Source organism: Neoarius graeffei, chromosome 4 (genome assembly GCF_027579695.1).
Source record: "Neoarius graeffei isolate fNeoGra1 chromosome 4, fNeoGra1.pri, whole genome shotgun sequence".
In the NCBI taxonomy this organism is placed as follows: domain Eukaryota; kingdom Metazoa; phylum Chordata; class Actinopteri; order Siluriformes; family Ariidae; genus Neoarius; species Neoarius graeffei.
In genome coordinates, this window is record NC_083572.1 from 12,701,390 (window position 1) to 12,714,025 (window position 12,636).

The 12,636-nt window shown below is 43.9% G+C and overlaps 1 protein-coding gene across 1 annotated transcript in view; it reads left to right on the top strand.

The window, feature by feature from the left end:
* The first annotated feature begins 6,331 nt into the window (after nucleotides 1-6,331).
* Nucleotides 6,332-12,636, top strand: part of LOC132884296 (uncharacterized) — a 37,442-nt gene continuing 31,137 nt past the window's right edge. Inside the window, exons 1-4 of the mRNA XM_060918128.1 lie at nucleotides 6,332-6,404; nucleotides 6,956-7,018; nucleotides 7,995-8,084; nucleotides 8,811-8,948. Of these exons, the coding sequence (XP_060774111.1) occupies nucleotides 6,396-6,404; nucleotides 6,956-7,018; nucleotides 7,995-8,084; nucleotides 8,811-8,948 (300 nt within the window). The 5' untranslated portion in view covers nucleotides 6,332-6,395. The remainder of the gene's footprint in view (nucleotides 6,405-6,955; nucleotides 7,019-7,994; nucleotides 8,085-8,810; nucleotides 8,949-12,636) is intronic.

Consider the following 12,636-nt stretch of genomic DNA (forward strand, 5'->3'; position numbering starts at 1 on the left):
CTCAGGTGAAGGAATCAGGTGCAGTGATATTTCTTCCTTGTGACCTTGAGACTGGAGGAAGACTGGAGAAGTAACTTGGGTGACTCTTCCATCACCTAACGCTTGGCCATCGAGGGCAGACACAGACAGTGGGACTTCAAGAGGTGCAGTCGGAATATTGATGCTTTGGGCGAAGTGAATATCCATAAAGTTCCCAGCCGCCCCGAGTCTAACAAAGCTTGACAAGAATGGACAGACTCACCCCAGGAGATGGAGACCGGGATGTAGATTCCTTGGCCAGGGAGTCCGGGAGAGAGGGTAGGCCCCGTCACAACCCTCCCTCGGCTGGATGGGGCGGTCCTTTTCCCAAGAGTTCGGGACATGATGCTCGGAAGTGACCAGGCTTGCCACAGTAGATGCAGCACTTGTCCCTCCTTCTGCGCTCCCTCTCAGATGCGGAGAGGCAAGTACGACCCACTTGCATGGGTTCTGAACAGTCACTGAAGGAGGTAGACGGTCTCCAGGTAGAGGTAGGGAGGCTGGGGGGGGCTCAAGGCTTGGTGGCGTTCTCTCATCCTGTTGTCCAGACGAATAGCATGTGAGATGAGGGTTTCGAGGTCACTTGGGCATCCAATAGAGGCCAGACCGTCCTTGATGGGGTCAGACAGACCATGGTGGAAGGCTGACACCAGGGCAGTCTCGTTCCATCCACTTACTGCTGCGAGCGTCCGGAACGAGATGGCGTAATCTGCGACGCTTCCTCCTTGCTGGATGGACATGAGCTTTCGGGCTGCGTCAGTACTGATGTCCGCCTGATCGAAGACCCGAAGCATCTCTTCAGAAAACAGCTGGAAATCAAGGCACTCAGGTCCCTGTCTTTGCCAGATAGCAGTAGCCCAGGCTCGCACCTTACCAGCTAATAAGGTGATCACAAAGGCAATCTTGCGGCGATCCGTAGTGTAGGTGGTAGGCTGAAGCTCAAAGGTGAGTTGACACTGGGTAAGGAACTCTCGGCACTCACTGTGCTTGCCGTCATACCTCTGTGGTGCAGGAAGGCTGGGTCCGCGAGGTGAAGAAGGCAGCATGGCAGGAGGCACTGGAGCAGGAACTGGATCAGGATGAGGAGATGCAGGCAGAGATGTCAGCTGTGCCAGGGTTTTCCCAATTTGCTGGAGCAGTTCCTCGTGGCGAGCAAGGGCCTCACGTTGCACATCCATGGTTGCTCCGAAGCGTGTCAAAGCTGCCATAATTCCCTGAAGGTTGGCCGGGTAGACAGTTGAAGCAGCCTCTGCTGAGTCGGTCATGACAGAGTCTTTCTGTTAGGGTTTTGCTGGGATTCGAACCTGGTTCGTTGGTGTGATAATCCAGCAAACCCCCACTAGGCCATCAGGGGGATGACGCAAATGCAGAGGCGTGAGGCAGAAGTAGAAAAAAGTATCAAAAGGTTTATTTACAATATATACACAAGAAAAATCCAAAAAAAATAATAATCCAAAAACGCTCAGAAGATATAAGGAAAAAAATAAAAAAATCCAAAAGTACAAAACAAAAGCCAAAAAAACAGAAAAGAAAAGGCAAAAATACCAAAGCTCAGAAGATCCAAAAACACAGTAACTACTAGGTCCAAAAGAAAAGCAAAGTGCAAAACAAAGAACACGGTACAGAGGAAACTGGAGATAAACATAACAGCTCAAAGACTTCGTGACAAGAGGACTGAACTCAGGGGGTATAAATACACAAACTAAATTGAACACAGGTGAAGATAATCAGGACTAAACAGGCAATTAACACAAACACAAAACACAGGAACAGTGGCGGCCTCTAGAGGCCAAAATAAACATGACACAAAAAGGAAATAACAGCGGCCTCTAGAGGCCAAAACAGTCCTAATCCTAACAGAAAGAACAACTTTATTCATCACACACTTGTGAAATTCCTGTCTGCATTTAACCCATCTGAAGCAGTGAACACACACATGCGAGCAATGAGCACACACACATACCCAGAGCAGTGGGCAGCCATGCTAACAGCACCCGAGGAGCAGTTGGGAGTTAGGTGCCTCGCTCAAGGCCATCCTATATTAACCTAGCCTGCGTGTCTTTGGACTGTGGAGGAAACCGGAGCACCCGGTGGAAACCCACACAGACATAAGGAGAACATGCAAACTCCACACAGAAAGGCCCCCGCCAGCCGCTGGGCTCGAACCCAGAACCTTCTTGCTGTGAGGCGACCATGCTAACCACTTACACCACCATGCTGCCCAATTACATTACACAATCGCAATTACGCCCAATATAAACTACATACTGCAATTTATACTGCTGCTTTTTAAAAGGTTATTTATTTATTTACTTACTTACTTATTTTTTATTAATATGCTGCTGTGATCTGAGCCCCCAGTGTTTCATTGTATAGTGATGTGCAATGACAAAGAATCTATCTATCTAAAGGAAAATGTCAGGACATCTGTCCATGAACTGAATCTCAAGAGAAGGTGGGTCATGCAACAAGACAACGACCCTAAGCACACAAGTTGTTCTACCAAAGAATGGTTAAAGAAGAATAAAGTTAATGTTTTGGAATGGCCAAGTCAAAGTCCTGACCTTAATCCAATCGAAATGTTGTGGAAGGACCTGAAGCAAGCAGTTCATGTGAGGAAACCCACCAACATCCCAGAGTTGAAGCTGTTCTGTACAGAGGAATGGGTTAAAGTTCCTCCAAGCCGGTGTGCAGGACTGATCAACAGTTACCAGAAATGTTTAGTTGCAGTTATTGCTGCACAAGGGGGTCACACCAGATACTGAAAACAAAGGTTCACATATGCCGCTTTTCCACTACAAACGCGGCTGAGTCGGGCTGAGCCGTGCCGTGCTGAGTCGAGCTGAGCGGGGCTGTTGGAGTTGCATTTCGACTACAACCGCGCTGAACCGTGCTGGCTGGAAGTGGGTGGACACATTGGGTGGAGTTAGCGAAAGTGGGTGGACGTCACGTGATGTCGTTAAGCAGCGCAAACAGTGACATCAGTGAGCTTTTAAGCGGTAGTCTCACAACCCGAATAGTAAACAATAAACATGGAGGACATGGAGTCGTTAGTGTTGCTGGTCTTGGTGCTGTGGCTTGTTGTCACCGACAACGCCAACAGATACTGGCAAGAGCGTATAGATGAGGGGAAGTGCATAAGGCTTCATCATTCTCGTAATTCTCCTTCTTCCGGGTTTACGGTGTTTACAGATCCCAGCGTGCTCGCGGGGCGTGTGTGGGCATGTGAGGACACTCCTCCTCACCAATCAGTGCACAGGGGAGTGTCTGCTCACGCCCCTAGCCTCACTCGGCACGGTTTGGCTCGCTTCAGCCCCACTCCAAAACCGTGCGAGTTTTAGGGGCTAAGCAGGGCTGAAGCGAGCTGAGTCGTGCTGTTTTTTGGTAGTTGAAACGCGAGCCGTGTCGGGCTGAAGTGAGCTGAAGTGAGCTGAAGTGAGCTGAAAAAGGGTAGTGGAAAAGGGCCAATACTTTTGCCACTCACAGATATGTAATATTGGATCATTTTCCTCAATAAATACTGTAAATGACCAAGTATAATATTTTTGTCTCATTTAACTGGGTTCTCTTTATATACTTTTCGGACGTATGAAAATCTGATGTTTTAGGTCATATGTATGCAGAAATATAGAAAATTCTAAAGGGTTCACAAACTTTCAAACACCACTGTTGGTATATAGGGCAGGTGATATAGATGACTCTGTCTTGTTTTAATACTGGATTAGCATTAGATCTTTGTTTTCTCTTCCAAAAAAAAAAAATGTAGGTTTTTATCTTGTAACTGAAATCCAAGCACCTGACAGACCCTTATAAAAACCTCATACTATATATTACTATACACTGTGTGCACAATTATTAGGCAAGTTGTATTCCTGATGATTAATTTTATCGTTGAACAAATACAGTGCTCTCAGTCAATCCAAATTGTTAATAAACCTAAAACCAGAATGATTAACAAAGGAAAGAGGAGTTTAGGCCTTCTCAGGGGAATATATAAGTGAGCAGAATTATTAGGCAACATTTAGTGTGCAGAATTATTATGCAACTAAATGAAAAGCTTAAAGTTTCCCATCTCACTTGTTTATTTTAATTTTCAGTGTAACAAATAAACAACTCAGAATTAACAAATAAACACTTCTAGCATTTCAAAAATATTCAGTGACCAATATAGCCACCCTTCTTTTCAATAACTGCCATGAGCCTTCCATCCAGTCTGTTAGTTTTTTGATTTGTTGACGATCAACTTTTTGTGCAGGAGCAACCATGGCCTCCCAAATGCTATTCAGAGTGGTGCATTGTCTTCCCTCGCTGTAAATCTCATGCTTAAGAAGGGGCCACAAGTACTCAATAGGGTTTAAGTCAGGTGAGGAAGGGGGCCATGTCATTGCTTTGTCATCTTTAAGGCCTTTGTGGGCTCGCCAAGCAGTGGAGTACTTGGGTGCATGTGATGGTGCATTGTTCTGCATAACAATCATGGCCTTCTTGAATGATGCAGACTTCTTCCCATACCACTGCTTGAAGAATGTATCTTTTAGAAACTGGCAGTAGGTTTGGAAGTTGATGTTAAGTCCATCTTCAACCTGAAATGGTCAAACTAGCTCATCCTTAATAATAGCAGCCCATGCCATTACCCCTCCACCACCTTGCTGGTGTCTGAGTCAAAGTGCCCTGTGTCCATTAGTTATCCAGCTATGGGCCCATCCATCTGGTCTATCCAGAGTCACTGTCATTTCATCCGTCCATAAAACCTTTGGAAAATCTGTCTTCAGATATTTCTTGGCCCAATCTTGACATTTCAACTTGTGAGTCTTGTTTAGTGGTGGTCGTGTTTCAGCCTTCCTTACCTTGGCCATGTCTCTGAGCACCGAACACCTTGTCCTTCTGGACACTCCAGGTCGGTTGCAGTTCTAGAATATTGTGGCACTGGAGGATAATGGGTTCCTGGTAGCTTCATGTTTAATCCTTCTCAAGTCTTTTGCGGTTAATTTGTGTCTTTTCTTCTCCACACATTTTTTGCGACCCTGTTGACTATTTGCAACAAAACATTTGATTGTTCTGTGCTCACATTTCTATAGCTTAGCTATTTCAAGAGTGCTGCATCCCTCTGATAGGCATTTTACAATTTTTGTCTTTTCAGTGTCTGTTAAATCTCTTTTTTGGCCCATTTTGCCTGAGATAAAGAAGCTGCCTAATAATTATGCACACCTTAATATAGGGTATTAATGACTTTAGGTTACACCCTCCCTCATTACACAAATAAATACCACCTGAGAATGCTTAAATCCAATTAGCATTCAAGTGTATCTAGCTTGCGGTTGGAAAACATGCATAGAAATAATGGTAGGGTCAGAGTACTCACTTGCCTAATAATTGTGCACACAGTGTATACTGATGCCTTGTGCTTTGCATGATTGTTGTTCATTCAGAATGGTATGCAGTTCCTAACAGAAAGTGAAAGGAAAATGGTAATTACAATGATTAACGTCTACACTTTTTTCTGTTTTGATATGTAAGGTGGAGTGTGTTTTGCAAATAATGTACACAGGACACAACGATGATACAATAGGCACTGTTCCAATATCTGACAATATTTTTTCCAAGTGAGAGAAGGCTTAGAGCAAGCTGTAGATATGATGAAACTAGTTGTTCTGTGTAATGGTGTAATGTTAGAGTCACTGACCAAGGAATTGAAGAACATTAGGAGTCTTCAAGGTCAGCACTTCAAGTACGAAGTTTTCCAACACAGGAAAATCTTCAGGATAGAGAGCTTTGCAACATAAGAAGTTGTGCAGTTTCTTTCTTTTTTCTTAATTTTTTTTGTCTTATTGCCTTCAAAAGAGAGAAAATGCAAGGCTGAGGCTGGTGAGGATAGGGACGTTTGTAGCTGCTATAATATAAGTGATAACAGGAACAAATATTTTTCATGGATCTTCTACAACAGTCACATAACTATCAACAAATACAATGTAATTATTAAATTCTTGAATAAATAATAATGGTTAGCATTGGGAAATCGCTATCTGACTATTTTCCTATCACAGCACACCCATTGTGTTTTTTCCTCTAACTTATTCAGTCATACTACTGGTATAGTTATGTACAAATGCTTCTGTTTTTGAAAACAGTGAGCTTTTTACTGCCTAATTGAGTGCAGTGGCATATGTTTTTACTACAGATTCATCAAATAAGTGTCAAACTTAAAGAGGGTTGACAAGATATCCCACATTCCATCAGGTCTGTTTTTTTTTTTTTGTTTGTTCCAACACGTCATTCATTCTTGTACACTATATCATAAGAACCCCAGTTCACATCTGGCATTCAGTCGAGGTAATATCTCATGTAGTAGGTCTTTGGCTCCAGCAACAACATTATAGAAAATGCCAAAGGTAAGAATGAAATTAAAATTCATCAATTTAACTGTAAAACTGAAATTTAATATAATGGTTTAAAATCTAATTCAATTCAAAATTCAAAATTTCCTTTTAATTACCAATGGCTTATTATTCGACTGGTTTGTAATCAAAGAAACTTTTATGACTTTTAATACAAGATTAACTTTTGTTGTTGCTTTCATTTGTCATGTCTAGTTTCATTTCTGTAAAAGACATAACACACAGACAGTACTGAATCTGGAAGAACTGCAGTGTCCCATATTTTCTCTTTCTGCATCGTTTACATTTTACATTTATGGCACTTGGAAGTTGCATTTATCCAGAGAGACTTACAGATGTGCAGCCCACCAAGTTTAAGCAAGTTCAATACTGTTTATTTGCAGATGAGATTAATCAGGCGTGGGAGCAGGGTAGGGGTTTATCAAGACCAGAAAAGAGAAATACTCAGTGTGTCGCAGATTATAGTCAAATATAATTACAGCTATTTTGTCAATGTGTGAAATCACCTCCTCTGGATTTTTATTTATATCTGAACCTTTCGATAGCCTCCTGTTCCTGCACCTAGAACTCACTATCCAAGCCAAACGGACATATGCTCAGATGATACGGTAAATCTTATACATACATACATACATACATACATAAAATTATATTTAAATACACAGTGTATCTATATTGGAATTGGGGTTATGCTTTAGAACTTCTGTGATAGTGAACAATGACAGCAAATAGAGCTCACAATCACCTCAGCAAACATCCAGACTTAACGTTTCACTAATTTCCTAACAATGTTCTTGTGAAAATGAAAGTGCTTTCAAAGAGATTTTAGAAAAGATTTTACAGCCAGCATGGATGTTTGCAACCAGAATATCTGATTTTCTTTATCTTCTTTCGGCTGTTCCCATTAGGGGTTGCCACAGCAGGTAATGTCCCTCCATCTCCTCCTGTCCTCCATATCTTCTTCTGTCCCACCAACCGTCCTCACGTCCTCTTTCACCGCATCCATAAATCTCAACTTTGCTCTCCCTCTTTTCCTTCTACCTGACAACGCCTCCATCTCCAGCATTCTTTTCCCAATGTGCCCTGGATTGCTCCTCTGTACATGTCTCAATCATCTCAATCTCACCTCTCTTACTTTGTCTCCAAGCTGTCCTACATGTCCTGTCCCTCTAATATACTCAGTTCTAATCCTGCGCAACGTTGTTACTCCTAGTGAAATTCTGAACATCTTCAACTCTGCTACCTCCAGTTCAGCCTCCTGTCTTTTTGTCAGTGCCATTATCTCCAAACCAAACCATACAACATAACTGGTCTTGCTACTGTCTTGTACACATTCCCTTTCACTTTCATTGGCAAACTTCTGTCACAAATCACTCCTGACACTCTTATCCATCCATTCCAACCTGCTTGATGGTGTGGTGTGAAGATTATTATTTTAATAACAGGCAAAATGGCCTGTTTCTCTTATACCACAGCAATTAATCATTTTTCATTTATTCAGTGGCAAATCACCAATATTTTTTATCCATTTCTAGTTATGTTTAATGTTTTACCATTTCCTGTGTTTCATATTTGGTACCCAAGAGGAATCATGTAAAAGACATCATCAGATCCCTGTCAAGTCAAACGTCAGTCGAATCCAGTGCTCCGTGGACACAACATACTACACATAGCGTGAGTAGAGTGATATAACTAATGGCTATTTCTGCAGGTCTATCAGTTCTACCTGCTATATTGCAGTGGATCCCAAGCCCACTCCTAGAGAACACGCTATAGGATTAATTATGAATGATTAATTACTAATTAAGCTATCTGATTTCCATAAACATTTTTTTAAATCTGAATAAAAGCTTCCAGTTATGACGAGAGGATTTTCTGTGGTAATTGTTGCTGTTCCTAACAGAGAATATTTATATATTTCTTAGTTATCACAAAATGTGCTGTAATGTCGTGAAATGACACTTACACGTACAGATCAGATAAACTCGCAAAACATGAAATGTGTGTGTGCATGTGCAACAATGGCGCAAGCAATTGGGCAGGAGACACAGATTAGGTAACCACAAGGGTTAACCACAAAGCAATAACAGCAGTGGGAACCTGCATTTTATTTTTGCCCCCAAATTCACAAAGTTCACCTTGACTTGCTGGAGTCACTAGAGTGTAGCTCTTCTCTGCATACTTGATACACTGCTTCGCTCTCATAAATAGCGTAACAACACCTCACGCTCTGTTATTAAGCACACTCACCTTGCTAACGTTGTTCCATGTGCTTTACACATGTTTTCATGTTTCATGAGAACAATTAACAATACTGTTTAAAGCTATTTCAAAAGCAATTATATTTGGCTTGTCTTGCTGTTGGAATGAAAAGCCTAAAACTTTGTGCCCATGAATCAGGATGAGAGCTCACTAATACGCACATCTTCAATCAAGAAGGGTGGTGAATCAGGTGGGCAAGCTCTACCTAGCATGGTACATCCCAGCTCTGTGCCTGTATCTGACCAAGACAGTGGTGGAGAGACAATCAATGTACAGGTAACAAAGAATTGCATTATTTTCTTGCATAGATGTATATATTTTCATTTACACATATTTGTAAAGTGCCACAAAAGATGATGTAAGAACTACAAACCCTAATGATAGCTTACATGCTGACATAGCTGGTGTGGATTTGGGGGGGACGCACCCAGTGGGCCCCCTGTTCAAAAAAAAAAAATTAGTATTGCAGACATTGAGATATGCCCACCATTTTTAAATTAATTAATAAGGTTAAAAAAAAGCACAAAATAAATCATTATGTGGGATTGAGCTGAGGAGTTTACCCAATAAATTTATATTTAGTAGTAGGTCATAATTTAGTTTTTTTGGCTCGTGACACAAATGCAGTGAAAAGCAAGCTGGATGATTCCTGTTGGATTTTAACAGGGCATGGGAACTTTGTGCATTGACATAACCTCCTTTATTGCCAGACTGCACTGTAGACTACATGTAAAGGGTGTGCGCCATCCTTTTATGTTTATGGTATCATTAACACGCATGTTCACAAGCCAAAATTACAAGATGCTGCAGACACACACGTGTCAGCTGTCCGGCTACTTCTCGTATTCATTAATAGGGTATTCCTGTACTCATTATACCCTGTGTATGTACATGGTAAACGTGCCTGTAATATGTCCCTGATGTGGGTGGAGTACAGAAGCACGGCAGGTGGGAGCTGATGTTCACACACACACTTCATTTGCCTTATTTTCCTGCTTTTCAGCTTTACTCACTCGCTGCTCACACACAGTCACACATGCAACACACACACACACACACACACACACACACACACACACACACACACACACACACACGTGTTCTGGTCAGGAGAGCTCCCCTCTCTGCTCTCTCCCTCCTTTTCTATCCTCTGTCACTGCAACAACACAGACACACATTAATTAACCACAGCTGCATTGACTTTGCCACTCACCTTCCCTGGCCCTGCCCTCCATTCACAAACTGACGCTAGGCCACGCCCCCACTGCCACATACTCCCACCGCCCGACTCAGGCCAGGGAGCCATCTAGCCTGAAGCGGACTCCCCCCAATGGGACAGGAAGTCCGCCACTACCATCTGCACCCCCGGTCTGTGGACCACCTCGAATTTAAATGGCTAGAGGGCTAGATACCAACAGGTGATCCGCGCATTGGCATCTTTCATGTGGTGGAGCCACTGGAGGGGGTGCGTGGTCCGAACAGAGGGTGAAAGGGTGCCTCAGCAGGTAGTACCGGAGGGTGAGGACTGCCCACTTGATGGCCAAGCACTCTCTTTCTCGATGGTGCTGTACTTATTCTCATGCATTGAGAGCTTGCAGCTGATGTACAGCACAGGGCGGTCCTCGCCCTAAACCTTCTGGGACAAAACGGCACCCAGCCCCCTGGCCGATCCACCTGTCTGCAAAATAAAGGGGAGTGAGAAGTCAGGGGAGTGTAAGAGTGGCCCCCCACACAGTGCAGCTTTTACCCTGGTGAAAGCCTGTTGGCACTGCTCCGTCCACTGGACTGGCTCTGGGGCTCCCTTTTTAGTGAGATCAGCCAGCGGGCTGGTGACGTCCAAATAATTAGGTATGAACCTACGATAGTAGCTAGCCAGCCCCAGGAACTGTTTCACCCCCTTTTTGGTCTTAGGCCTTGGGCAGGCCGCAGTCGCTGCTGTCTTGTTGATTTGGGGATGCCCCTGCCCATGACCCAAGTGGAACCCCAGATACCGTACTTCCACCTACCCGATTGCACACTTTTTCGGGTTAGCTGTGAGACCCGCCCGCCTCAGCGACTCTAGGATGTCCCTAAGGTGTTCTATATGCCGCAGCCGGTCACTGCTGTATATGATGTCATCTACGGTATGTAGGCTGCCCCATAGGTGGCGTGTGGGCAGAGGATCTTGTCCATGAGCCGTTGGAATGTAGCAGGAGCCCCAGATAACCCAAAAGGAAGTGTGACAAATTGGTGTAACCCAAATGGTGTGGAAAAGGCCGTTTTCTCTCGGGATAGAGGAGTCAAGAGGATCTGCCAATATCCCTTCGTCAACTCCAGTGTCGAATAAAAGCGAGCCTCACCTAACTGATTGAGCAACTCAACAATGCGAGGCATTGGGTACACATCGAATTTAGACACTGCGTTTGACTTTTCTATAGTCCACACAGAACTGGACTGACCCGTCGGCCTCAGGAACAGTCAAAAACAACTGCACAATAACTATGAGTCCCACTATAAGCAATAGTGAACCACTGTGGACATTAGTCTGTCTTTGGTAACAGGTTAATTTAAAATACATTTACACCGATAAACCATAACATTATGCCCACTGACAGGTGAAGTGAATAACACTGATTTTCTCATTACAGTGGCACCTGTCAAGGGGTGGGATATATTAGGCAGCAAGAGAACAGTCAGTTCTTGAAGTTGATGTGTTGGAAGCAGGAAAAATGGGCAAGCGTAAGGATCTGAGTGACTTTGACAAGGGCCAAATTGTGATGGCTCAATGACTGGGTCTGAGCATCTCCAAAATGACACATCTTGTGGGGTGTTTCCCGTATGCAGTGGTTAGTACCTACCAAAAGTGATCCAAGGAAGGACAACCGGTGAACCGGTGAGAGGGTCATGGGTGTCAAAGGCTCACTGAGTTGCATAGGGCATGAAGGCTAGCCCATATGCTCCAATCTCACAGAAGAGCTACTGTAGCACAAACCACCGGGCTGCTCCAGTCACTGTGTGACTCCTTGATTAGGTCTATGTCAAGCATGGCCTTGAGTTCATTCCAAAACACCTTTTTTTGTGTTCGGGCAAGCGGTAAGGGAGGCTGCACACCACCACCTCCGGGGGCGTTTCAATGTGGTGTTCTATGAGGTGGGTGCGGCTGGGAAGGGGCGAGAATATGCCAGAAAATTCCTCCTGCAACTTAGCCATCTCTGTGAGTTGGGCTGGTGAGAGGTGGTCTCCACAAGGGTTCAGGTTGTGGTTTTGGTTGTTTTTACCTCCGGCCCCAGCTCTGCCTTCTCCAGAACTACCGACACCAATGCCACAGGGACCCCCTCATTCCAACGTTTTAATAGGTTGAGGTGGTATATTTGTAGAGCCCCAGCCCTATCTATTTGCCAAACCTCATAGTCAATGTCACCAGCTCGCCGTGTGACCTCAAAGGGCCCTTGCCACATGGCAACTAATTTAGAACTCGATGTGGGCAATAACATGAGTACTTTGTCTCCCGGAGTGAAAACTCTAAGGCACGTGTCCCTGTCGTACAGCCAGGCTTGACATTCTCATGCCTGCCGCAAATTCTCCTGGGTTAAGTGTGTGAGGGTGTGGAGCTTTACACGCAGGTGAAGAACATATTGAATTACGTTCTTACTAGGTGAAGGTCCCTCCTCCCAATTTTCCCACAGCATGTCATAGATGCTGCGCAGCTTTCATCCATATAATAATTCAAATGGGGAAAATCCCATGGAGGCTTGTGGGACTTCTCACACTGCAAATAACAGGGGCTCAAGCCATCTGTCCCAATTATGTACGTCTTCACTTAAGAACTCATCTCATTATCTCTAGCCACTTTAAATTAAATTTTTAAGTGTTTGATTAAACGTCTCTACCAAACCATCCATTTGTGGGTGATAAACACTGGTGCAGATAGATTTAATTCCCAACAACTCCTACAGTTTGCACAGTGTGCATGACATAAACAAAG